This window comes from Gigantopelta aegis, chromosome 4 (genome assembly GCF_016097555.1).
Source record: "Gigantopelta aegis isolate Gae_Host chromosome 4, Gae_host_genome, whole genome shotgun sequence".
Lineage (NCBI taxonomy): Eukaryota > Metazoa > Mollusca > Gastropoda > Neomphalida > Peltospiridae > Gigantopelta > Gigantopelta aegis.
Genome location: NC_054702.1, coordinates 80698806 through 80726635, shown reverse-complemented (window position 1 = coordinate 80726635; position 27830 = coordinate 80698806). Strand labels below are relative to the sequence as shown.

Here is a 27830-nt window from a genome sequence, read left to right as displayed (position 1 = left end):
GTTCTTTTTGGTATTAAAAGGGCACTTGCGAGCACATTGTCGGTTTCAGCGTGTTTCAGAGTGGCAGGACATGACTCGGGGGGGGGGGGGGGGCTCTAGCCTAGTTTGAAAGGGCACTTCAGAAAAAGGGGGGTTCGTTCGAACCCTACGAACCCCCCTGGCTACGGGCTTGGATGGTGCATATTAAACAATCCCTTGCTACTAATGGAAAATATAGTGGGTTTTCTCAAAGACTAGCCGTCGAATTTACTTAATGTTTAATAAATCAATGTTGTCTAGTGGTATCGCCTCATATACAGTGTGGTTGCACCTTCCGCCTTCCCTTATTGTAATTATGGTACGTCAATAACTAGTTACTGTGTAGTGCTAGGTGCACATTACGTCAATACTTTTTCACCCACACTTTCTACGTCAGTTCAGACTAATTTTAGTTACTGTGTTGCATGACTTGCATCCCGTCTCGAGAAAAAACAAAAAACAACTTAAAACAGGTTAAATCCTCTTCCACATTTTCTGTGTTAAAGGTTTTACATATTTCGGGAAATAGTTCCGGTTAATGATTTGCCAGTGATTTGGCTGAAAATAATTTTCTTAAGCAATAATTTTACATGTCGAGATATAAAAACAGATCGATCTGACCGAAGAAAAGAAGCTGATATAAAATTTTATATAGAAGACACATAGGTATAAATAGGTGTTATTATTAAGACGATAAAAGGTCTTTCTACACAGTTTCAAAATCTACGTAGTGCTTGTCGTCTCTCAACACAGTTTAGCGTTTTCGCGCTAAAATGGACAAAAATATTTACTTTGAAAAAAAGTTTTTGTTTTGTGTTAAAAGCAAATCACAACTGTTTTGCTTTTGAGTTTTATTATTGTGTATGTAATAAAATAAATGCCTTTTAGTTTTAAAATGATGGTTGTAGGGCCTATATATTAAATAATCACAAAAAGAAGTCCTAAATATTGTTTCACCCTCCCATTAAAAAAATAATAGGCCAAATAATAATAAATAGATGATACTCCATGAGTGTTTTGTGATATCATAATTTATCAGCACGAGTTGATAAAAGTAGGAAATCCGAGGCTTGCCGAGGATTTTATACTTTTATCAACGAGTGCTGATGAATTATGATATCACAAGACACAAGGGGGTATTCTTTTTTCATCATCCATTATCATTCTTTTCATTTGCGACAGTTGTAAACAATGTCAGTAATGTGGGTTAAATGTCAGCAGTAGACTCGTTAACTAGCAGAACGGCGTTGGCGTGACGTTACTAATGGTAGGTTTAGCACTGAAACAAACACACTGACGTAACAAAACATTGTCTTGTGATTAAAATTTGACCAATCGAGATTATAAGAAGCGATATCTCCTCGCAGGAGATATCGCAAATTATAGTGCCAGCGATATCTCCTACAAAAGCCTTTAATGGATGATAATAATAAAAACTCAGATTTAAAAAATCATTAAAAAATCAATCTCCATAAAAAAAAAAAAGGCTTATATCAAAATGTTAAAAGATAAAAGAGACTAAACATTTATGTTGGTATTCTAACTAAAATCACTGGTGATGTTTGAATTAATTTAATTTATTAAGCATTGAGCACTTGTTTAAACTAGCGTTTTCTCTTGTGTATGTCTATTATGTGGATGCAGTCATGGCTGAAAACCCCACACAATGATTTAATATAGGATGGTATCCATTTATGCGGTGGGTAGTGCAGTCCGGCATACGGCTGCAAATACGTTTTTGCCGACCAGATCATATAGTGGTAAGTAAGGAAACGTGTCCGAAAACACACAAGTGGATACAAAACCATAAGTTACTAGTAATCGCATAAATGAACACATACATAAAATGTGTCCATGTCTGGACCACTTACACACATGGACACCCAATTTAAAACATTTAACCAGTTAATCGAGTACCGTACAAATTTAAAGGTAAAATATAAATGGTTATTGCTGAGTAGGCCTATAGAGTTATTTCCTTGCCATGGTTGACGACAAACACTTTTCGCACCCATGACTTGTCTTCGTACACAATAAATAAAACATCTTGGGGTAATTTCAGTTCAAAGTCATATTTTAGAAATAGTAAAACAAATTAATTACAAGATTTTGTTGGAAGACCGTTGAGTGCATTCGTTGAGTGCATTAGTAATGTTCAAACAAAACAAATTTCAGTTGTAATTTTGCATTGGAATTTTTCCAGCTTTCTTAAAACTGGCATTAATCAGATTCAAAATTAACTCTATTATTAGCATGCTTCTCCATGTGGCATTAAAATGAAAACTGGTCTGGTTACTTTCACACGTGTCAAAATAGTTTTGAGAGCAGACAACACAGTTAACAATTTTTTTAAAATTTAGATAAAATATTAAGTTTAAGTTTTAAAAGAAAAAATAATTAAAAGTAGGTTAACTTTTGTCAAATATATCATATTAAAAAATTAGTTAGATATGTTATTTTTATTGTGTATGAAGCCAAACCAAAGATGTGAAAATGACATTAGTTTCTTGGTAGGCTAAAATGACATTCTCATGTTACAATTTTTGTAGTCCTTTGTAACTCATTTATATAGTGTGGAACAATGTTAGGTCATAATATTCCGTTATACCTCAGAAAACATGTCACTTTAAAGTTACAGTCTCTGGTTACCATATTATAACATGTACAAATATGAAATACAAGCTCAAATGCACTTTTAAAAAACTTGTGTGTGTTCGCTATGAGCAGAGATCGTCAAAAGTATACGCTCGATTCGTCGGCTGTGCCGCCATAGCTCGGCAAAGCACAAATGACAGCCTGTTGTCAGTTTCAGTTAACATGTGCGTTTGCCGATTTCAAATTGTAGGGTTCGTCTAAAAAAATTTAAAAGAGAAATCTTGCGCTGTACGAAGAACGTTCGGTTGAGGATACGGTACTAGAGTCTTTCGTTAAAACCGGTTTGATTTTGACAACGTATTATCGACAATCATACCTTCCTATTTCAGAATTAATATTTTATAAAGTGTTAGTTGAACTTTCAAAGTTAGTTTGTATACTAGTAACACCTTAATCATTTTTAAATAAAATATACTAAAGTAGACAGTGAACGTTTTCACTTCTTAATTTTACGTGTGTTAAAATCAACAGATTGAAATAAATATTCTTTCATTTGGAAAGGGTAAAGTTAGGTTTTTTTTTTTTTTTTAACGACATCAGTGTTAGAGCATATTGATTTAATAATCATCCGACGCCATATAACCGCAAATAAAATGTGTTGAGTGCATTCGTTAAATGAAACATATCCTATCCTTCCTTCCATCTGCTGTTGGATGTCTAACATTTGGTAATTTTGACATATAATCTTAGAGAGGAATCGGGTGCATGTGCAGGGGGAGGGGGTATTGGAGGTCGAAACCCTTACCTGCCCAAGCTTTAAAAAATTGAAATGTATTTTCTGGGGGAGCATGGCCCCATATAAACTTCGCTCAACACATTCTATAACCCCCAACCCTGCTGAAATCCCTGCACACGCGCCTTGGAAACCTGCTACATTTTTTTAGCAAGGGATCGTTTATATGTACCATCCCACAGACAGGATATCACATACCATGGCCTTTTATATACTCGCCGATGAGGATCGATCCTAGACTGACTGCGCATTTTAAAAACTCACCTTTTTAGGTCTAAATAATGAATAAAAATAACACATAGTCTTGAAAAATGTTACGTAAATCGAACACAACACCCTCTTCCTCTAGAGCATTACGTAATTAGTAACACCCCCTTACATGTAACGCGTATGCCAAAAGCTGGCCACTGTCAAAATTTCAAGGCAAATCCCCCACTCACCAACCCCTGGAAAGGCGTTGTACCATACCTCTATGGATATAAATATGTTTTGGAGATATCAGACAACCCCTCAATCAAGACAGTTAAATTTGTTCAAAATCATGTGAGAAGCTCAGCGCCTGCACAAATCACGTAAAGTCCCAGTTCTACTGGCGTCGCGCTAAATGAAGAAAAACAAAGTTGGCCATTGCGTTTGTAGTTGACCTAGATAATGTAGATAAGCGAGCATTGCGAAACTATAGCGATGTGGTGGACCTTTTTGATACTAAACAGAACTGAATCATCTATTCTATATGCTTAAATAATAAAAATATTCCAGGGACTGCAGCTTTAAACATATTTTGGTTGAAATTACAAGTGCGTGGGTGTTTTTTAAACGAATATCCAAACATACTGATGAAATAAAACAATCACTGACTACATTTTGGACACTATCAGGTTTTATGGAATCGAGAAGTCCAAACATTTTGTCATGTTTATAACCAAAAGCAAATTTAAAACGCTACGGCACAGAACTCTAGATGAGTGTACTTTTAATGTGATTTGATTGGCAGAGAGCTTTCGATTTCTAGTAGGACATTAAATATGTTATAATAGCTTTAATGTAGCCAGATCGAAATTTCCACCAATAAGGGTAATGTTGTATTTTTACTTTTATCCACCTGACCACATGTTTCAAAGAAAATATATTTAAAAATTTATTACAAGTCTTATCAGTTTGCTGCTGTTCTAAACTGGCCTTGGTATGACATGGTTAAGCCATCGGACATAAGGCTGGTAGGTACAGGATTTGCACAGCCCGGTACCGGCTCCCACCTAGAGCGAGTTTTAATAACTCGGTGGGTAAGTGTAAGACCACTATACCCTCTTCGCTCTCACTAACCATTAACAACTATCCCACTGTCCTGGACAGACAGCCCAGATAGCTGAGGTGTGTGCCCAGATCAGTGTGCTTGAACCTTAATTGGATATAAGCACGGAAATAAGTTGAAAGGAAATGCTCTCCCAAAATTTAAATTTGTTCAGGTTAGTATGGAGGGGAGCAGGCTCGATCACTTGCCATTCATGGCAATACTCTGTGTGTGTGCACCGGCCTCTGTGGCGTCGTGGCAGGCCATCGGTCTACAGGCTGGTAGGTACTGGGTTCGGATCCCAGTCGAGGCATGGGATTTTTAATCCAGATACCGACTCCAAACCCTGAGTGAGTGCTCCGCAAGGCTCAATGGGTAGGTGTAAACCACTTGCACCGACCAGTGATCCATAACTGGTTCAACAAAGGCCATGGTTTGTGCTATCCTGCCTGTGGGAAGCGCAAATAAAAGATCCCTTACTGCCAGTCGGAAGAGTAGCCCATGTAGCGGCGACAGCGGGTTTCCTCTCAAAACCTGTGTGGTCCTGAATCATATGTCTGACGCCATATAACCGTAAATAAAATGTGTTGAGTGCGTCGTTAAATAAAACACTTCTTTCTTTCTGTGTGTGTGTGGGGGGGGGGGGGGGTTAGACCAGTGGTAAAGCACTCAATTGATGTGTGGTCGGTCTGAGATCAATCCCCATTTTTGGGCCCATTGGGTTATTTCTTGTTCCAGCCAGTGCACCACAACTGGTATATCAAGGCCGTGGGATGGTGAATTTCAAAGACCCCTCGCTACTAATGGAAAATTGTAGCAGGTTTCTTCTCTTAAGACTATATGTCAAAATGACCAAATGTTTGACATCCAACAGCCGATGATTAATAATCACTGTGCTTTCATGGTGTCGTTAAACGAAACAAACTTTAAATGTATGTATGTATAAATCTATATTAATGCTTGTGATGCATTCAGACCTTCTAACATGTATATTCTTCATTTTTTACAGGAATGGTATGCCATAGTTTTGTGAATTGAAAAACATCAGACAGGAATCAAGACAAAAGATAGAATCATATGATGTGTCATTTGTGCATTTTATATTAACCTTAGCTTGGAATATAACACAAGTTTTATATTCAGGATAAAAAAACAAACATTGTTATGTGGATGCATGAACCAGGTTTCAGAAAACTCCCACACATCCTGACCAGCTATGAAAAATGAGCATTCGAAGTGTGAATGGTCACTTGTTTCTCTCCACATTGTTAGAGTCTATAAATGTGTGATTTGTTGTAATGAAATAACCAAGAGAAAAACTCTTAATCTAGGCAGTTCTCTTGCACAGCTGATAGGTGAATTCAAGAAGTGGGAAAGTTTTAAGTGTAAGTTTTGTGAAAAAACATTTGGCCAAAAGTACAGCCTTGCAGTGCATAAGCGGGTACATACAGATTCAAAGCCTTATTTATGTGTTCTGTGTGAGAGTGATTTTTTCACATTTTCTGGCCTTGAACTTCATAAGAAAATTCACTGTTGCGGAGAAAAAGCATTTACAGTTATGAAAACGAAAGCCAAGGAAGTGTCTGTTCCAGTGACCAGAAGTAAATCAGCAAAGCATGTTGATAAAATATCCAAGGCATCTTTGTCACAGCTGACAAAACCTAAAAAGATAAAAGTAATTGTTACAGGCGGTAATCGGCACAAAAATAAGAACATTCCAAAAAAAACTAAAGTTGAATATTCAGGTGATTCTAAAATCACTGAAGTGGAAAAAGAGGGAGGTGTTAGTTTTCCTAATGCAGAAACCAATCAAAAACAGTTGCAAAAACAAGCTACAAGTGTTAGTCTTCCAGATATGTCTCCCTTTGTTGAGACAGCTAATGGCTGTCTATCTGACAGTGCCATTTCACAAGTAGAAGAAGAGGCAAGTGATGTCAAAACAAAGGGTGATGCACAACACCCTGCATTACAAGGTTCTCAAGATAAAGTTGACAGTGATTCGGAATCTGTAACTGACCTACCTGCATCGAAAAAACTTAAAGCTTTAGTTGATCTCTCTGACCAAATTAAGCATGAAGGTGGGGATAGCTTGCCAAAGTCTGAGACAGTTGTTGTTAATGAACCAGCAGCAAAGAAAGACAAGCCAAATAAAGACTCCCACCATTCTTCAGTATCAGATGCTGATGAAATCTTTCATTCTGAAGACAGTGATATTTCTTTTGAAGAATTTAAAGTGACAAGCAAAGATCACAAGTACAATACACGGCATATAGATCCAAAAAAGTCATATAAGAAACTTTTGCCAAGGCTTAAGAATGAAAGAAAACGAATAAAAGTACGCAAGTGCTCCCTCTGTCCACATTCATTTTTTTCCAAAGAAACTTTAAAAGCGCACATGTTGGAACATAAAAAGAATAGGGTTAATGACTACCAGTGTGATATTTGCAAGAAAATGTTTAACAATAAGTCCAAAATGGAGATACATAAACAAATTCATAGTGGAGATCAACCTTTTAATTGTCTCGACTGTGACTTGTCATTTAGTTCCAGAGAAAAACTGGATGTTCACAACAGAATTCACACAGGAGAGAAACCCTACAGGTGTGATTGTTGTTCAAAGGAGTTTCGTTGTCGAACTTACTTAAAACAGCACCTACGGCTTCACAGATCAAGTAAAGATTACAGGTGTTCTACTTGTGATAAAGGTTTCCATATGGAAAAATACTTGAAAAATCATATGGCCAGTGCTCAAATTCAGATATGCCACATATGCAAAAAGAGTTTTTGTTCTGCTCCCCAGTTGAATGCCCATGTCAAAGAGCATGGTGAGGTTTATCCTTATCCTTGTGAGTTATGCAAGAAGAGGTTCAAAGTTCAGAACAATTATCTTCTGCATTGTAGAATCAAACACAATGTAGGAGATGCACCACTGAGAAAAAAGTATTCTTGTGACTTGTGTCCTACCACTTTTTACAAACTCCGGCAAATGACAGTTCATATGGAAAATGTCCATAACAAAGTCAAGGAAACGGTGGTACTGGTCTGCCCTTGGAGCCACTGTGGACGGAAATTCACCAGTGAGAAGAGACTTAATATTCATGTCCGCTCACACAATGGAGAAAAGAGCTATCTGTGCTATAAATGTGGTGTAAACTTTAAAGACTATGTTTATTTCCGGAAACACAGAGCCCGGTGTCTGCAAAAGAGGAAAGGTGCATTCGCTTGTGATATATGTGGTACAGTTCTCACAGAAATGGGTTCTCTCAGAGTCCACAAGCGGATTCACACCGGAGAAAAACCATATCAATGTGACCTGTGTGGAACCTGGTTTCGAACACCATCCCACCTCAAAAGACACGAGCTAATACACCTACGCAACAAGGATAAGCCAATCCGTCGTAGAATGAAACATCATGTACCTGTGTCCAGTACATTTGTGGTGAAAACTGAGAAAGAAGATGTGGAAGATATGTCAACGATGGTTTCTGATAGCAGACATCTGGATCGTCTTGAGTTCATAGCAACTGGAGAGCCTAGTGAAACTGAAGACCGAAAGCCAGTATTTGACACCACTGGAGTCCAAACTGTGTCAGCTACAGATGTAAATGAGTTGCTTTTTGCATCGCAAATTGTGCAGGAAGTAATGGCGACTTCACATATCAAGAAAGAACCAAATGAAACACACTATATTGTTATAAGTCAAGAACCTGATGCAAATGATGAAAATCAACATGTCACTTATCTAACTCAGGAACAGTATGGACTTTTGCCAGATGACCAAGTGACTTATATAACCCAGGGACAGCAAATTTCAGATGAGCAAATAACCTTCATTACCCAGGGACAAGAGGTTATTTCACCCAATGGACAAATTACTTATGTGACCGAAGCACAAGACGTGAGTTCGTCTGATAATGCTAATCAAGAAGTAATTGGTGATGTTCTAGAATTGCAGGAATCTCCAGCACATAATGACAGAATAGCATTTACTCTGACATCCAATGAAGGTGATCACACAAGATATGTTGTAATAAACCCAGATGTCCCAGAAGGCTCTGTTGCTTAGAGACAAAAGTGACTATAGAATCAAAATCAACATTGTTAGCTATTAAATTATCACTTCAATCCTACAGAACTGATTATTTGGAAATTTGATATAATTTATGAATAACAAGAAAATGTCATATTAAAAATGATCCGTGTTGACTACAAATTTGTTATTTGATAGTGTTAATTTTATTCTGTGAATGCAAACTGCTGTTACTATAAGTACACAGGTTGTTTTTCTTTTTCTTGTTAATTGACATCACCTTTAGGCCAGCAGTGGCAATGAATGATACCATCCTCTGCTGCTTATCTCTGGTCTTATACAGTTTCTCAAATGTTGTTGTATTCCATGTTTATCTGAAGCTAGCACAAGATGTTAGTTATCTGATCATGCTATTCAAGTTTCAACAATTAATTGATGATGTACTGGAACTGCAGCGATTTCCAGCAAATAACGATAGAAGAACATGTACTTGTACAACATTCAGTGTTATTCTCTATGTTTATTTTCTCCCACTCCTTTTTCTTTCTTTTTTTGTGTTGTTGTTGCATACCGGTAATACATATCTGGAAGGGTATTTCTTGTTCATTTAGGGGTCAGTGTGCAAACTGAATCAAATACTGTTTAAGTGATGTATAGGGGTCTTGCATACATTTAGGTGTATATGCGTGACTACTGAATTTAGCATAATTTTAGGACAGACTGATTTTTATTTTTTGTTTTGTTTTGTTCGGGCAGATTTTTTTATTTATGTTTTTTTAATTGCTTGAGGTGGGTTTATTGCTTGCTACAACATATATATAACTAATAATATAGCTATTGCCTTGATGAGCCAGAGTATAAGGTAGGATTACATATCTGATATGTTTCTCTTAAAGGGACATACCCTAGTTTTTAAACACTAACACATATTTGTGACTATTATAACCGTTTTTGATTTCCATACATTCGAAGTGGTTTTGGTCATCCTGGTGTTTTTAATATCACAAAATTCATTTAATTTGGTTCTTGTGCAGATAAAGAGAACTCTAAACAATCTCATGGTAAATCTCCCACAAACGCATCAAGTAAAGTACCATTCCACAGACATTGGACTTTCACAAGCATTTATCACAAATATAATACAAACTTGTTTTTAAATGCAATCTAAAGGATCTGATAACATGCCTTTGTGAACAGAAGGGATATAAATTATTATAACAACTGTAGTTCATTATAGATAAGAGAATAAATTACATATGTGTGTCATTTCTAACAATAATTTAACAAACTGTTTTATTGAATTAATTCTAAGCTTTATCTTCATGTCTTGCTTTTAATGAAATGAGATTTTTAATACTGTTACTGTTACTTTATTAACGTGTTTACATCCAAGAGGTTCAGGCATGATTATAAATAAGTAGCTATAATTTGCGGTCAGTACACACAAAACAGTTTGAGTACTTGGTACCTTATATATTGTACATTTTTCATTACATACAGTCAGTAATTATGTACATGATGTGTTATTGATTACCAAGTTATCATCCAGATTAATTTATTTGAAGTTTGTTGGACTAGAAAATATTATGTGCCAACATGCTGGGATGGACAAAGTGGAAGTGGACACGATTGCCCATGGACAAAGTGGAAGTGGACATGATTGCCCATGGACACAGTGTTGAGATGGGATAGAGTATTTATTTATTTATATTTTATTATAATTTCATAAATATAGAAACTTTTCTCATTTTTGCAGACACCACTGATGCAGAGAGGTGTTGATTGCATATGGACGTATGCATTCTAATATTCTTTTCAAATTTCAAGGATCCTGAACAAAGTTGAATCAAGTTTAATAAGATCATTCCTGTTTATTTTTTAATAATAATAATAATAATAATGAAATATTTTGTTTGTTTGTTTTTTTGTTTTTTTTTCAATTTAGTAATAATTTTGTAATAAACAGTCAACCTACGATATGACATCATATGTAGACTTGCTGCAATGAAAAAGCCTTGAGTGAGATTGTTTTTGCATTTATTATTGTACGATGATGCAGCAAAAGCCTTGAGTGAGATTGTTTTTGCATTTATTATTGTATGATGAAACATTTGCTGTGTATTATGGCAACTGAATACCATGTGTTATTGTTAAGACGTTCAGTGATCTGCATTGTTCTCTGTGTTCATATTTCTTTACGAAATAAAACATTTCAATTTTTAATGAAGTCTGTTTTCGTATGGTATTAATTAAATCATTGTTTTGACCCCCCACCTACCCACCCCCAATTTTGTGTGTGTTTAAATCCCAATCTTCTTTAAAAAGAAACCCACCAATGTTTGTGAATGAATTATCTACTAATCTCATTAGCAAAGATTTATAAAACAGGTTAGGCCTAATTAGGTATAATCTTAAGACCTTGGTATATGCTGTCTTGTATGTGGAATAATGTATTAATATAAAATCATGTGTTGAACATAATTTATGTGGCTCAGTGGATTTCTTAACTAAACCAAATGGGAGGTGAGGTGTGAGCATTCGTATGAGGTACATAAGTCACTTGATAGAAAATTGTTATTTTTGGGTGGTGGTGGTGGTGTGTGTGTGTGGGGGGGGGGGGGAGTCTTGTCCCAACCCAGTCCATTACCTCTCAACCGAATGTTCTTGGCGTACACAGGACATTGTTCGGGGTGGTGTGTGTGGGGGGGGGGGGGGTCTAGACTGGTGAGCTAAGTTTTTAGGGGCGGGGTCTGGTCAAGTTCCCTCAGAAACTACACTCAACAAAGAAACTCGGAACTAGACGGTTTCGATCTACACGCACCTAAAGTAGAAACTGGAAATTGTGCTGTGCCCCCCCCCCCCCCCCCAACACACACACACAGTACCTAACTGACGAGGGAAAAAAATATGTTTAAACTTTTTTTCCCCTTGTCCAACTTTATATAAATAAAATCGAAATCTGGCTTGCACCCACCTCTAGTATAAATTGTGCTCCAACCACCCCACCAGTGGCAGATCCAGAAAATCCAAAGGTATTCTTTTTTTCTCTTTTTTTAAATAAATTCCGCAAAATTTAAGGGGTACCCCTGAGATCCGCCAGTCATTTTCAAATATCATTCCTATGCATACAAGACCGTAGGTGTAACTGGACGGAATAGCAGGACTATTTCTTAGTCTAAAATAAGTGAAGGTGGGGGGGGGGGGGGGGGGGGGGATCAATAAATTTAAGAATCATGGCCCTGTACATAATACAACACCTCCAGCTAGCTAATATATATATATATATATATATATGTGTCATTATCTTTTTTAGGGGCCAAACCTCCCGGTAAGTACAGGTGCATGTCCAGGGGAAGGGTTTCAATATATTTTCTGGCAGGAGCATGACTACCCCCATATAACAAATGCTCGCCAGTCTAGACCCCTCCCTGCTAACTTCGTATTTAATCGATTTGTATCCTAACTGCATGTTAGAGCCGGGTTTTTTGTTGTTGTTGTTGTTTTGTTTTTTTTGCTTAACAACACTACTAGTGCGCATTGCTTTAAACCATCGGATATTGAATGTCAATCATTTGGTATATATAGTCTTAGAGGAAACCGCTACATGTTCCATTAGTAGCAAGGCATCTAAATTGTATGCACCATCTCACGAACAGGATAGCACATACCACTGCATATGATATACCAGTCGTGGTGCCCTGGTTGGATCGATAATTAATAGAGCTCCACAACCAAAAAAAATAAATAAACACACCAAAAATGCTCTTAGTTGTAATTGTTAAAAAAAGACGAGAAAAAAAAAACTTGTTAGAGGGTAGGTGATCCCCCAAACTCTGCTGGATCCGCCCCTGTGTGTATGGGAAGGCGGCTTTGATGTAGGGTCTTTGGGGGGGGGGAGCAGGGGGCGGTGCAGAGTGGGAGTCTTATATTTTGGAATTTCAGTCTGATTTCTGCATCGATTTAGCCTAATAATGCTAATAATATAGTAAAATTGAATTCCCCGCTAAATGGTAAAGTTTGCACATGCGTGTTATATCGCTTAATATTCATGAGCTGTCGCCGGATGTTATCCGGATCGGTGTGGTGCTCCCTTTTCTGCTTCCCTTGTCCAGTTGTTTGGGTTTTGCGAAAAGAAACGTTTTGTTTGCTTTGTCACCAAATCTCACTGGACAGTCAGCTGTGCATTTACGTAAACAGTTACGTTGATTAGACGTTGAACGTGAATTTGTGACAAGGTGCGGCGAATTTGACGAACTAGAGGTGGCACAACGAATGCAGGTAGTGACCTGGGTGGGTGTCTCGATCTCGTACACTTCGTAGCCAAAAATTTTGTATAACCTACATAAACTAAATATTGTCTTACAAAACACCGGTTTGACGCTACATAGCTAACCGGTATATTGTTATTTTGATATACCCAATTGTTGTAAAGGGTACAAACGGAATATGTTTTTCTTGTTTGTCTGCATGCTGTATCTACATAAGTCATAGCCTCAAAGGAGGTGCACCTTGGCAACATCCTAGCCTACGTATAGTTGTTTACCAAAAATATAACTGGAGGATTAGTTCACTAATGACACAATGCAACTCTTTGGCAGATATTGATTCATTACTATTGGGGGGTAATTTTGTGTTAACATACACATGTCGGAAGGGGGCGATAATACATAAAGATTTTCAGTTGGGAGGTTACTGGCACCCCCACCCCCACCCCCAACCTAGACTACCAACACCAATTTATTTGCTGATATTTGGGGTTTCCATTTCATAATCTTACGCGAACAACCCAAAATTTGGATTTCACATAAGCACGGAATGTTGTAAATTTGCAACCTGTGTGAAAATACAGTCTTGTAGCAGTAATGTTCATTAAAAATAACTCTTAATGATTATGAACCTGTCATAATTAACACAAGAAACTTGCAATCTTCCATGTCACATTTCTTCAGTGCAAGTATGAATTGAAAGAATAGTGTGCATGACACACTACCCAAATTCAGACAATGTCAATTTGCAGGGCTAGCTTTGCCACTCGCCAAATTTGCCAATTGCGAATTTTAGGAATAATTGTCTAATTTTATTTTAATTTGGCGAACAAATTTCAAGTAATAATTGATGTTTTGTTGGAAAATAACTGGGTTTTGGATTTATTTTTAGATAATTTAGCAAAATGTTTTGCTCACCCAGAGCTAGCCTTGATTAGCTAATAAGAGGTCACGACATCTCTAAAGGTGTTCCACTTACAATGTTTTTAACTAAGCATGAAATAAAAAATTGTATGTTACAGGGCTCAAATTTAACAACAGCCATTCTGCAAATTTCCGCAATGCCCTAGTTATATGCTTCAATGCCCTACAAAGTATGCAAGTCTCTCAGCCAAAGTGGCTGTGCCTTATTTTTTATGTTGGTAATTGTTCATGATTCTTGAATGTGACTACTTTAAAGTAAATAACTGATTGCCAAGGATTTTTTTTTTTTTTTATTATTAAATTTAGTTTCTCACCAGGATTGCAAACTGAGACAAAAATGGTGAGCAAACAATTTGGGTAATTTTCAAGCAAGCTGATTATGTGAAAAATTTAACTGCTAAAGTTCTATTCAAATGAGGATTTTCATATTTAGCTGTATTTAACAATAAACAAAGTTTTCATACAAATATATGTATCTGTATTGAGAGGCCTCAGTGGTGTCGTGGTTAAACTATCGGACATTAACAGTGATAGAAATAAGCAGGATTTTTTTACTAGTCCACCGGACAAATACATCTTGAAATCTATTTGTCCGTCAATATTTTCACTTATTTCGAACACCAGTTGATTAACCCAGAGCAAAAGGGTGGAATGTAGCCAAGTGTTAAAGTGGTTGGTCTGGGATCGATCCCAGTTTATGGAATATGCTATCCTTGTCTATGGGATGGTACATATAAAAGGTCATTTGTTACTAATGGAAACATGAAGATTGTCAAAAATGTACTAAATATACATTTTGAGAACAAGTTTTGAAATTCTGGGCCAAGTTTCATAGAAGTAACAAAATGTGTTCTGTTTATAATTATGACCCTATTTTTTTTTTCCATCAGAATATAAATACCTGTAGGACCTATATACCTTTATTTTTAAAACAGAATATAGTATTTATTAGTATTCATAAATCTCAATTGAGGATTCACAAGTAGTTGTTGCCTTCCATCTGTGATCTCAGAAAATTATACGTTCTATCCACCAACTTTAAAATTATGGAGCAGGACGTAGCCCAGTGGTAAAGCGCTCGCTTGATGCGTGGTCGGTTTAGGATGGATCCCTGTCGGTGGCCTCATGAGGCTATTTCTTGTTCAAACCAGTGCACCGTGACTGGTGTAACAAAGGCTATGGTATGTACTATCTGTCTGTTAATCAAAAAGAGTAGCCCATGAAGTGGCGAGATCAGGTTCCCTCTCTCTTTCTGTCTCTCTCTCTCCTCTCCCCCCCCCCCTCTCTCTCTCTCTCTCTCTCTCTCTCTCTCTCTCTCTCTCTCTCTCTCTCTCTCTCTGTGTGTCATCCTTAACCATATGTCTGATGCCATATAACCGTAAATAAAATGTGTTGAGTGCCGTAAAGCTAAATGTAACATACAATGTTGCCATCAAATGGAGAATCATTTGTAATAAAGCAGTTTTTGTCTCTGTTTTTTATGAAGTTTGTTTTATTCAAGTGCAAAAGTGAACATTTTGTACAATGCTAAAACTATTTTAATAATTATGGTTAACAATTTGTAAAATTATGTTTGTTTTTGTGTTTTTCAGATCAGAAGTATTTACATTTAAGTTTGGATTCAAGACCATTTCAACATTAATGTTTTTTGAACACTTTCTGTGACAGACTGCTTGATGTTTTAGTTTTTTTAATGATTATTTCATTTTTGCATCCATCACAGGTCAGTAGTGTTCTGAAAATCATGAAAATGGAATAAATTGATTGTCAGATACATTAACTGTACACTTGGTCCATCATGGAGCACCTGCCTCACACCGGTAGATCAAGCGATGAGAATGAGGCTGCAGTGTGTTTGAGCAGCTTGTCCAGTAGTGCTGTGGCCTATCCTCCAGGGCCCTGGCCCACCGACATGTCTAGGATGGACTCCACCCACACCGACAGACCTGCCTCCTGGTCAGCTAATGAAACCAACATGGATAACTACCCCAACAAGCACAGCATGGGCAACAGTCTGCCAAACAGCATACCCTACATGGATCCAAATTATGTTCAAAGGCATGCTCCATGGTTTCCCAACAGATCTGAGATGGACATGTTTGCCAATAAGGACATGACGAGAAATAGTTCAACATACATGCAAGATACAAGGCAGCCTGTGTGGCCTACTAATGAAGCTGATATGGGCAGTGTTCCCAGCACTAGCAACATCAAATATGGCGGTCACAGCAGTTCGTCATACATGACTGAACATAAGACAGATTCTATTAAGGTTGAAGCAGATGACACAGTCGCACCGAAAGAGATACAAGAAAATGCATTTGCTAATGATTGCGAGAGGCGTCGGCTGCATGACCCATTGCCTCCAGATTATACTGATTTTAAGACCGATTCATCAAGCATTGGTGATTTGTCAACCAGTGCTCACAACAATAGAAATGCAACAGTGTCCCAGGCTAGCGTTCCTAATGAACATCTTGAATGCAAGTGGACACTCTGTGCACTGAAAATCGTCAAGGTCTACAAGTGTGAGCTGTGCCAGAAGCTCATCTCCAGGACGACGTCCTTGAGTCTGTTGACCTTGCTCAGCCAGCATGCTGGAAATGTGAATGCGTCAGAACCCACCAAGTGCAGTGTGTGCGAGAAGAGTTTCAGCCACACAGCAAGTCTGAAAATTCACAAGCGCTCTCACACTGGCCAAAAGCCGTATCGATGCGATGTATGTAAAAAGGCATTCACTACATCTTCTGGACTTCTGCTTCACAGAAAGTCACATGCAGAGCAGCTGGAGTTGGCCGATAAGCTTGGCTTGCAGAAGACATCCAATCGAGTGACAAGGTCCGCAGTATGGCAAGTAAAACGGCCAAGGACAAATGTTCTGCAAAAGCCTCTGTCGGCAGATAAAGTACCAGTACGAGTTTCCAATCGGTTAAAGATGAAAGTAGGCAACAGACAGCATTTCAAGAAAAAGTTACTACTTCGTTTGAAGAAAAGACAGCCACTACAACAGGCAAGACTGAGAACTACATTCAAGACTGAATTGCCTAAAGTTTGCGTAGACCGATTTTTTGTTACACCAGAACCCACAATATTACCAGATGGTAAAAAATTATACGAGTGTACTGGCTGCGGTAAAGGCTTTCTGGAACTGTACAAATTGAGGATTCATTACCGTACACACTCGGGCGAAAAACCTTATTCCTGTGATCACTGTGAAAAGAAATTTGCCAGGTCTGATAAATTAAAACTTCACAAAATGAAAGTCCATAAATTAGATATGACACCAGAATCTAAAGTTAAGCTGAGCCTACCAAATGACCCAAACATCAGTGATCTAGACCTCTTGAAATTCAATATGGCATACCTGAAGGACCAGTATGTGGATGCTGTAGATGATGACACAAGCCCCAACTATAATCCTCGTCGGCCCAACAAGACAGTGCCAAGACCTGCACATATTCCTTGTACGTTCTGTGATCGAAAGTTCAACTCTGCATACAAACTGAAGCTGCACATTCGCAGTCATACCGGGGAGAAGCCGTACAAGTGTGAGACATGCCAGAAAGCATTCCGACGTCTGCACAAGTTGACTGAGCACAAGAGAGTGCACACTGGAGAGAAACCCTACACGTGTGACCAGTGTGAGAAACGCTTCGCTCGCTATGACAAGCTCAAGATGCACAAGAGAACCCATACTGGGGAAAAACCTTTCTTCTGTGAGTGGTGTGGAAGGAACTTTGCCAGGTGAGACTTCACAGATCTTGAGGTTACCATTTTCCGAAATATTTAGTTTAATGTAATCTCATCTCATTAATGGGTTGATAAGTACATACTTGTATGTTACATTGTAGGTTTATTTTCTTTTTGGCAGATATTTTAATTTTAGTTATAATTTGTCAAGTGATGTTAAATTGGGGGTGTATGGAAATTGGCATTGACGACTTATTTTGTTCACATGTCTGAACTAAAAGTTTAAAACATTGTTAATTGCATGATGCCTGTATTTTGTTGGGGGTATCTAAAATTTTATTTTTTTCTTATGCAATTGTATAAAATTAATTCACAGAACCATTTATGGTTTCTCCAGTCATTAGTTATAGTACCTCTGTTTTCCCTGGAAAACCTTGTTATCGGAGTGATTATCCAATTCTATGACCACATTGGTCCAGACGTAGCAACAGGAGTTTGTTCATTTTTCGATGAACGTACAAATTACTTCGTCTGGGAACGTCATATCTGATGACATCATTTTATATGTCTTATTGAGCATTAGTGTTTATGGATAAAAAATAATTGAAAATAAAGTATGATGTTTTAGTGTTATTATTAGCCTGTATGATTCAAATTTAATGATAAGTATTGTCTGTTATTTCTTTTACATTCATCTAGGTATATAAAAAAAAATCATCCGCAAAATTATGTGAGAACGGCATCACCAATTCACACAGTTTGTGGATGATTTATTTTGTTCATCCCCCGATGAACGTAAAAGAAATAACAGACAATCCTTAAATATATATAAATGTGCACATTGTTAATTGAAAAGAATCAAGTTGAATTTGATTTTATGCTTTATGTTGCATGAATTAGTCTCCTGGCACATATACTGTAAATCTTTAAAATAATGCATCATATTATTGCGTTGGGACAAGTAGACATTTGAATTTTTGCATCTGGCAAATGCAACTTTTAAAGATCATACTAGTATCAACAACAACAACAACAATAATAATTAATGGACTGTTCATTTTACTTGTCCAGAATACATTTTTTTATGTTAACTTGTTCATTACATGATTACTTTCTAATGATGTAATAGATACACATGTTTGGTTGTTTCTTTTTTTCTAGGTGGTGAAGTAAAATATAATGTGTCAACTAATTATTTGCTCACATTAATATCATAGATGATTTACGGTTGTTCACTTACGGATTCGTGTAATGCTTGTCTTGCAGACTAGATCACCTGAAGATCCACACTCGTCAGCATACAGGTGAGAGACCCTACAAGTGTGATCAGTGTGATAAAAGCTTCACGGAGCCGTCGGGTCTCAAGTCACACAAGAAGAATTTTCACCTCGGCGAGAAGGCTCTGTCCTGTCAATACTGTGACGAAAAGTTCCGAGTCATGTCTGCACTGCAGGTTAGAAGTCTTATAATGTCGGAATTTAGCACATTCTTATGTTTAAAAAGGTTAGGCAATATCAAATAGATTTCTAAAGGAAAAAACTCTACATTTGTGTAGTAAATGTTATTGATGGGTAATGTACTACAGATTCTTATGTTTAGAAAGGTTATCACAATATCGAAAAGAAAACTAAAAACAGTGTAAATTTGTGTAAACGTTATTGATGATGTAACATGCATATGATTCTTATGTTTAGAAAGGTTATCACAATATCGAAAAGAAAACTAAAAACAGTGTAAATTTGTGTAAACGTTATTGATGATGTAACATGCATATGATTTTATGTTTAGAATTGTTATTGCAATATAAAAAAAAACCCACTCTAAATTTCTGTAAACGTTATAACGAAACATGCACATGGGTTCTGTTTCATGATATTTGTAAAATAATATTTTTAAACATTGGACACTATTATCTAGTGAAAGTTGATGGTGTTTTAAAGGATATAGTTTCTGATAACAACTGATAGATATTGATTTTGAGTAAAAGTAAAAAAACCAAAACAATCCTGATGTAGGTTTCTTTAAAATATTAATTAACATTTTGTGTACATTCTTGTTACGGTCATTAGACTCACTAGGATGTCCTCTAAAATGTTACACACAACAAAATAGTGTTCCTTTAGTTGCTTTCACTTCGGAAACTTTGTACAGTGATGACATTTTTTAAATTGTAAAGCTGGATGCATGAGAGTTAATGCATGATAATTACAAATGGCATTGAGGATTTTTAAATGTGGCTTATTTTTTCTTTCTTTTAAATTTATTTTTATGAAATGCATCAATCTTAAAATGTATAATATTAAATAGTAATTAATAGATATCATATTAATAATGTGGTTGATGGATTTTTTTTAATTTTTTTTTTCACTTAGGCACACACAATGACTCACACAGGACAAGACCCGTATCCGTGCAATTCTTGTGACAAGAAGTTCTGCAGCTTGTCGAGCCTGTATTCGCACAAAATAATCCACACAGGAGCCAAGTTCTACACCTGTGAGCTGTGTGGCAAACAGTTCCGTCAGAAGTTCAGTCTGGACGAGCACGTTCGGCTGCACACCGGGGTGAAACCGTTCAAGTGTGAAATCTGTGGCGAATCCTTCGTACGACTGAAGAGTCTGCAGTTCCACATCCGTAACCATACGGGAGAAAAACCATTTCAGTGCGACACGTGTGGAAAATGTTACGCTCGGTCAGCAAACCTCCGTGAACATCAGGTAATATTTATTTCTCGCTCCAACCAGTGCACCACGACTGGTACATCAAAGGCTGTGGTATATGCTATCCTGTCTATGGGATGGTGCATATAAAAGATCCCTTGTTGCTAACCGAAAAGAGTAGCCCATGAAGTGGCGACAGCAGGTTTTCTCCCTCAGTATCTGTGTGGTCCATTACCATATGTCCGATGCCATATAACCGTAAATAAAATGTTGAGTGTTTCATTAAATAAAACATTTCCTTCCAGGTAATATTTAGTTAGGCCAATCTTTAAAAAATGTGGTAACTAACTAACATTTCACCTACTAAAGTGAAGAGTCACACAAATCGTGACTTGTAATATACATCAGTTTGGAAACCTTTTAAACAGCTAGTGTTTTTTTCTTTTTTTTCTTGCCTTTTCAAAGTAAAAACATGTGATGTTGACTTACATTCTACTCCAGAAATATCATATATGCATTCCCTAACAACAGTATTTAACCAGTTGTTTTCATCATTTTCACAATTCAAAGTAGTTTTCTTGGCGACAAATTGACGCAAACTAATTCTGACACCTCTAAAATGGTTGACAAATTATTATCACCCACACTATTTCTATATACCATGTTACATCAGGGATATCCTTGTTCCAACCAATGCACCATTACTGTTATATCAAGGGCCATGGTATATGCAATCCTGTCTCTGGGATAGTGCATATAAAAGATACCTTGCTACTAATGAAAAAATTTAGCAGGTTTCCTGATAATAAATAAATGTGCTCTAGTGGTGTCGTTAAAGAAAACAAACTTACAAACTTTTTATAATATTCTTGAATTACACATTTAATTTTGTAAATAAGAATTTTATGCTTCAGAAATGGCATGAAATTTCCAGAAACCTAACTCAAATCTATGAATTTATTTTTGTCAGATGCATCACACCGGAGAAAAACCATTCAAGTGTGACACGTGTTACAAAACGTTCACGGCGTCGTCCAAGCTGAGCCGACACATGTTGATCCATTCGGGCGTGAAGGCCTGCACCTGCACCATCTGCGGCAAGCAGTTCTCACGCAGAGACAACCTGAACGCGCACATGAGGAGTCATGCCGGGGAGAAACCGTACTCCCGCAAGCCGAAAGAGTCGCCCAAAGCGCTGTCGACATCCACTTCTCTCGCTGACACCATCCAACAACACATGAGGATTCACTTTGGTGACATGCACACTGACAACACCGTACATTCGGTGTACACACAAGGCATCAGCGAGGCAGTGCTGGCGTCAAGTATTGTGGAAAACGTCATGGAAACACCAGCCCAACTACAAGCTCGATTGCAACAATTCTCCCACTTGAATAATATTCCATACTAGTTGATGTTTGGAACTATAGAGTTATGCACAGCTTGTTAGCTGTCATTATTATGTATTTTTCAGTTATTATGATCATGTATTTTTCAAATGTAACCAACCATGTGTATTATTGCTACATGTATGAGACTCCCCATATTATGGATGGATTATGTATAGATGTAATTAAATATGCATTATTTGTTAATGAAATATAATTATCTTTTATCCGTTTTCTGCAACTGTTCATTATTGTCTGGCAATTTCAGAAATCCTTTTCCTACTTTAATCATAGCCTGATTTTATTTTTTAACTACCAATTAACTAAGCTATTGAAGCTTCTGAATGGGACCACATTGCTATAAATAGCTTTTAAACTTGTATTTGTCAAAATTCTGTAAATGTGTTTTTTGTAGTAGAAAGAATAGATATTTGATACACTTTATTCAGTCTGTATACTAATATTTAGTCCACAGAAATAGTTGACATATTCCGTCCATCCGTGAATATGGTTAGAATAAGTAAACAACATTACATTTGATTAACTGTGAGATAAAGTTTTAAATAACTTGAAGATCACATTCATAATGTATTGTGGCTTTTGTTTTTAAATATAAACAGTCTATTTTCATTTGGAATTGAGTTGAAGTTGTTTCACATTTCTAACCCCTGCAGTTGCCCTTGGCAATCGGCAATGTCACAGAGATTGCCGTGCAGTTCTGCAGTTCTTAATTCTTTACGGCACTTTTTTCCTTGGACTATATTCAGATTTTTTTTCAATGGCATGTGTTTTTGCTGTGGACGTTTTCTTACAGGGTTGCCTGTATGTGAATACAACTTTAAATTCATTTATGGATACTATCTATAGCTTTCATATTGTTTGAGTTCAGGAATAACAGTCTTTCAAATACCCCACTTAACAGATTGCAGCAATTTAGAATCACCTTGGTTAACATTTTGATAAAAGTGTCTCAAAATGCATACACTGTTTGAACTCATTGATTGCTTGTGTTCTGTGAATAACACAAACTGCATTGTTAATGCTTTTTCTCAGATGCACATAAACCTGTTGTATGCTTCCCATACAGCACATTGCATGTTAGAAGTTTGTTGATTGTTACACGGTTAAGAGCAAATTCATGTTTACGTTCACCTTTGTAAAATGAGGATTTGCATATTTCAATTGTTTTTGCCTCTTGGTTTTGTTGTTAGCCAAATAGATAGTGAAATACTGTAGATGAAACAACATCCCAAAAACCAAAAACCCCATACTTTTTGTTTTGTAAGTATTGTCTATTAAAATTCTGTTTTAATAAATAGGAAAGGAAAGGAACCACACCTCAGTACTTGTTCTTTTTTAAAAAAAAAACACCACCAAAAACCTTTCCATTAATTTTCTAACTAGATAATATGAGACTAACCCACCTGGGAATACTCTTCATATTTCATGTCATACTTTTGTATTAATGTAGGAGAAATTTATATGCAGAATGGAGTGCTAAAATCATTACTGAATGATATAAATTTACCCTAGAAAACATTGTTGATTAGTATAGGGCAAATTATTTATTGATAAGAAAATGTACATAAAAATAGCAAAACTGCACCAGGATGATCAGCTGTGATTTCACTTGACCTGTTATATATATATGAAAATATCTTATCTTTTTTGTAAATATGTGCTGGGTTAATATGTGTGTAATAAAAATAGTTGGTATTTGTACATGTAGTAATGTAATATTGTTGGTGTCATGTAATCAATTTCTTGTCCCATAATCAAGGACAAGTTGTATTATTTTTTTTTAATATTTTTTTTTTACTTCGAGCATTGTTTTAGTACTAGCCAATATTTTTCATCATTATGTCTTTTTGGTATATATTTATCACTTTGGAAACTTTATTGCTGTTGCTGTATAAAACAATGATTTTTTTAAATGTATGTACCTTCTTTTCTTTTTTCTTTTTTTTTATTATTCATATACATTGACTTGTTTTGTAAGTTGTATTCAGTACATATAATCAACTGTATTGTAGCTATAATAATGGTGTCATCATTTATTGCTGTGTCATGGGGAAAGAAGAAACTTGTACAGTTATTTATGTTTTGTGTTAAATATTAAAAAGATAAAGTACCTTTCCTAGGTATGTTTCTTGTTAAAAATCAAGATAATGATGTTTAAATCTCTGTTAGATATCATGTATGCAGCATTTCTTAAGCAGCTGTTTACATACAGGCATTAAATTTGTTTTACAGTTTAAAAAAGGAATATTGTTTCTCTCAGAATACGTCCATTATGACCAACATATTACTGTTTGATAACTTACATGGTGTAAGATTTTAGGTATGCGGTTTTACCACAATCTTGATATAGATATATATTTTTTAAATAGTTATATAAAATATTTGATTTTTTTTTTTTTTTTTTTTTTTTTTTTTTAATAAGTCGACAGTTTTAACATTTGTACATCCAGTGCTTGACAATTGACACAAGCGTGCCACAGTGCTTGTGTTGCCTTTCTGTTCATTCTTGACCATTTTGCCTTTAGGGAGTTGCTTTACAGTGTACACTTTTTGCTATCCATGGAACCTGTTGACTGTTCTAAGTATTTTGAAACTGATTTTGTAGATAGGTTTTTCTTGTGATATATCATATTGAAAAGATGTTTGTTGATGTAATCTTTCTTGTCTCTCCTCTCTCCCCCCCCCCCCCCCCCCCCCCACCCCCCGGAGAATTTATTACATTAATAATGCTCCATTTCATTCAGAATCATTTCCATGGATTGACCTAATTCTTCTACCAAAGATGTAAGAGTTAGTAAGAGACTAGATGGAATTTTTTATTACTAGAATTGGAGGTTATGGTTCTTTAATAAAAATAGAAAATTGTTTTCCAATCTGTCCGATAATATAAACAACATATTTTTGTTGAGTACATTCATATTGAAAGGAATATATACTGTTAAAAAGGTATCGTATCCTGAACAGTTTTTATGTCTTTAATATAATGATAAACTGTATAACCAATACATGTCAAAATGAGCATTTCAAGCTGGTCAATGTTGGTCTGTTAGCACACACATCTCTGATAATTTACACTCATAATAACTTGGTTCTAAATATTGGTGTATATATTCTTGGTTTGTTCCTTTGTTGTATTTTCATATGTATATTGATTAATTCAGTCAATATATTGCCTGAAATTTTTGTTTTATATTTAGAGCATGTTTAAATATTGTCTTTTTTCACATTATTTGAAACCTTAATCAAGGACTTGAATAATTATCATTTTATAGTGTATGGTCTCCAGGTTATTGATTAGTTACTATTTTAAAGGATCATCTTGTTTGAATGTAATTAACTGCATTAGAATAATACAAAATGTATTGGCTCATTATAGTTAATTTTCAAATACAAGTTCTCTTGTTTTGGTTCATGTATATAGTTGTTAAATGTTTGAAAAAAAAATTGTTTTGATTATATTGAAGTTCTTCAAAAAAATATTTGTTTCTATATTTTACAGGTACTTTGATTCCCATTTTTAAAAATGTCCTTTTTTACCAATTTTATTGATTGATTCTATTATAATTTCCAGCTGAACTGTTGAAAAATGAAAACAGGTTATTTAGTCTTTGTTGATATGATACTATGATAAAACCAATGTATTTATAACGTCACATCTTTAATTAAGCTAGAGTACTGTAGTCTTACTTCAAGATACAGACATTAAAATCATGGCAGTGGTACGGTATTTCCCGGTTTATTAGTTATGGATGGGGCTGGGAAAACTGCTTGTTGCCATGATTAGGCTTTTGTTTGGGGATTTTTTGTTGCTTTATGTAGTTGTTGGGTATTGTTAATGTTTTGTTTTTTAAAAAAGAAATTGAACTCTTGTTTTAATATTATTATAATATTTCCTGATAGGATTGGAAATGTTTGGTGTAAGTAAGTTACTCATATTAAATAAAATTATACCTGAGTTATTAAAACCCCCACCAATAACAACAAACTACTTCAAAGAACAATTCCAACTTAAAATAGACAGTGGATTAGTGTTCTCACATGTAACACATCTTGGTAATAAAACCTACATAACAGTATGAAATACAGAGCATTCAGGGGTTTCACCAAATTATTTAAAATTTTCTTTTATGCTTGGAAGAAAAAATTAAATGTAGCCAAAAATCCACATAGAGACATGCATCAAACATACAATTATTCATATTCAGTGTAAGAAAACATCAGTTTAGTTTAATTTTAATAATTAAAAAAAATGTATTGGACAACTCGAGATACTCCCTTTAAATTAGATAACCGTTCTATCCATACAATCCAACTTGATGTTCAAATTTCACCACAGTACTGACAGTAAGTGCCGTGATTGCTCTTACTTGTCATTGTGTGCTGAAAATTGAACGTTGTTGATGGTAAGAAGAATCCCAGGGTGCACTATTTGGTTTGCTACGATGCCATTCCTATACATTCCATGTTGTATTTCTAAGAAATAGTAAGATTATCATTGGTAGTATGATTAAAAAGACCCGTATTCAACAAAGGCTCAATGCAACAGAATGAAATCATTTTTGTCTTAACAAAACTTGATGAAAAGTAAGATGACTTTAGGCCCTTCTTTTGAGGGAAATGTTTACCTTGGTGCCCTATTAAACTGAAGGCAAAACTTGCTGTGCTACCCCCCCCCCCAAAAAACCCCCACAAAAACCCCCCAAAACAAACAAAAAACCCAAAACAAACCCAAAACCCCAACCAAACAAAATTTTAATTTAAATTTGACCCGATATAGTAAGTACTTGAGAAGTCTATGAAATGTTAATATAAAATTTGGCTATGTTTACCAAATTAATGTAAACATGTTTAGTCCTTATACTGTTAAAGCAAGCAAAACAAGACTACATCATACAGATAGCAGTATAAACTGTCTTAAAGGGACACACACACAAGGGGCTTGTTGTTAACCATTACGGCGTTGTTTTTTGCTATTAAACCCATTTTTTCACAAATAAAATTGCACTTTACTTACCGTTAAGTGTTTTTTGGTAATCCTGGTAATCCTGGTAATCCTGGTGTTTGTAATACCACAAAATGCATTTTTCTTATTTCTGAAAAACGGACGCATGTTTGAGAAAAAAACGTTGAGCAGACAAGGTCTAATCTATTTTTAGACGGGATATTTCCATTTCAATGTCACAGACGTTGGTATGCCACGTGACCGTTATCATTTTGGTTCGGTTTGTTTTCTCTTGCACAGTTCGCGCAATCAACATCCGATTTGTTGTTGTTCATTTGTGAGATTTTTCTTCACAGTTTGTGAACATTTTCAGTAACAATAAAGTTCAGACAAGTAAGTATCTCAATACAAAATGTTACAAACCCTTAAAACCAATAATTTTGCTAAGTCCTACGATATTTGGAGAGGGGATACAACCAGGACAGAACAGTTGGAACATGTCCAGGAAAGGTGAAAAGAACGCACCCCAAGTCTGTGGAAATTTGTCGTGACGTAGGCGTTGTTGTGCTTCAAGCGACATCTACCGGTGACATCAGAATACAAACTTTCAAAATTATTTCAAGCAATTGGGACATGGGGATTCCCATGGTATTTATCGATATACAACCTGCTTTTTCACTCCATTTGATAAAAACGTGATCTAAGTGTGTTACAGGTTTGTCGATTAACCAAATTATAATTTATTTTCGCTGGATGGAACTAGGGTGTGCGGCTTTAATGGGATTAATTAAAACCAAGCAAAGATCAACATTAAATAATACAAGACATGAATGCTTTTGAACATTTAAGCAAAGTATTGTGCACAAAAGTGTAATATATTATTATTCAGTAGATGCATGTGAAAACTCCTTCATTGTACAAACAACTTTAATGTTGAAAGTTTAATTTTTAGCACTATATTTATATTTAGCACTTTTAAAAAAATAAAATTAATCCATAAATTGTCAGCAAGTTTTATGCTGCTTGTTTGTGCTACTGTGATTTGTAACGGTGTATTTTACACTTCACAGTTTTAGTTGATTGTTTGCAGGTTCTTCAACACTGCTTGTATAGCAGTGAAATAAGTTTTAAAATAGACTTATTTTGATACTACATGTTTTGTTGACTTATGCTTGTCCTATCCTCCACCCTTTTTTTTAAATGTAAAAAAAAA

General features: G+C 35.8%; 1 protein-coding gene across 1 annotated transcript; it reads left to right on the top strand.

Annotated features, from left to right (window-relative positions):
• The first annotated feature begins 557 nt into the window (after positions 1–557).
• LOC121370015 (zinc finger protein 208-like) lies at positions 558–26709 on the top strand. Its single transcript, XM_041495108.1, has 7 exons — positions 558–684; positions 5707–8757; positions 15509–15515; positions 15704–17660; positions 18873–19059; positions 19979–20323; positions 21237–26709. The coding sequence occupies exons 2-7, from the start codon at positions 5914–5916 to the stop codon at positions 21675–21677; spliced, it is 5781 nt and encodes a 1926-aa protein (XP_041351042.1). The 5' UTR covers positions 558–684; positions 5707–5913; the 3' UTR covers positions 21678–26709.
• The last annotated feature ends 1121 nt before the right edge of the window (positions 26710–27830 follow it).

Excerpts from the sequence above, each read along its gene's own strand:
- LOC121370015 (XM_041495108.1), top strand. The coding sequence starts at position 5,914 with ATGAAAAATGAGCATTCGAAGTGTGAATGGTCACTTGTTTCTCTCCAC. Across the intron at positions 17,661-18,872 it reads TGTGGAAGGAACTTTGCCAG|ACTAGATCACCTGAAGATCC; the intron begins GTGAGACTTCAC and ends CTTGTCTTGCAG. Across the intron at positions 20,324-21,236 it reads CAAACCTCCGTGAACATCAG|ATGCATCACACCGGAGAAAA; the intron begins GTAATATTTATT and ends TATTTTTGTCAG.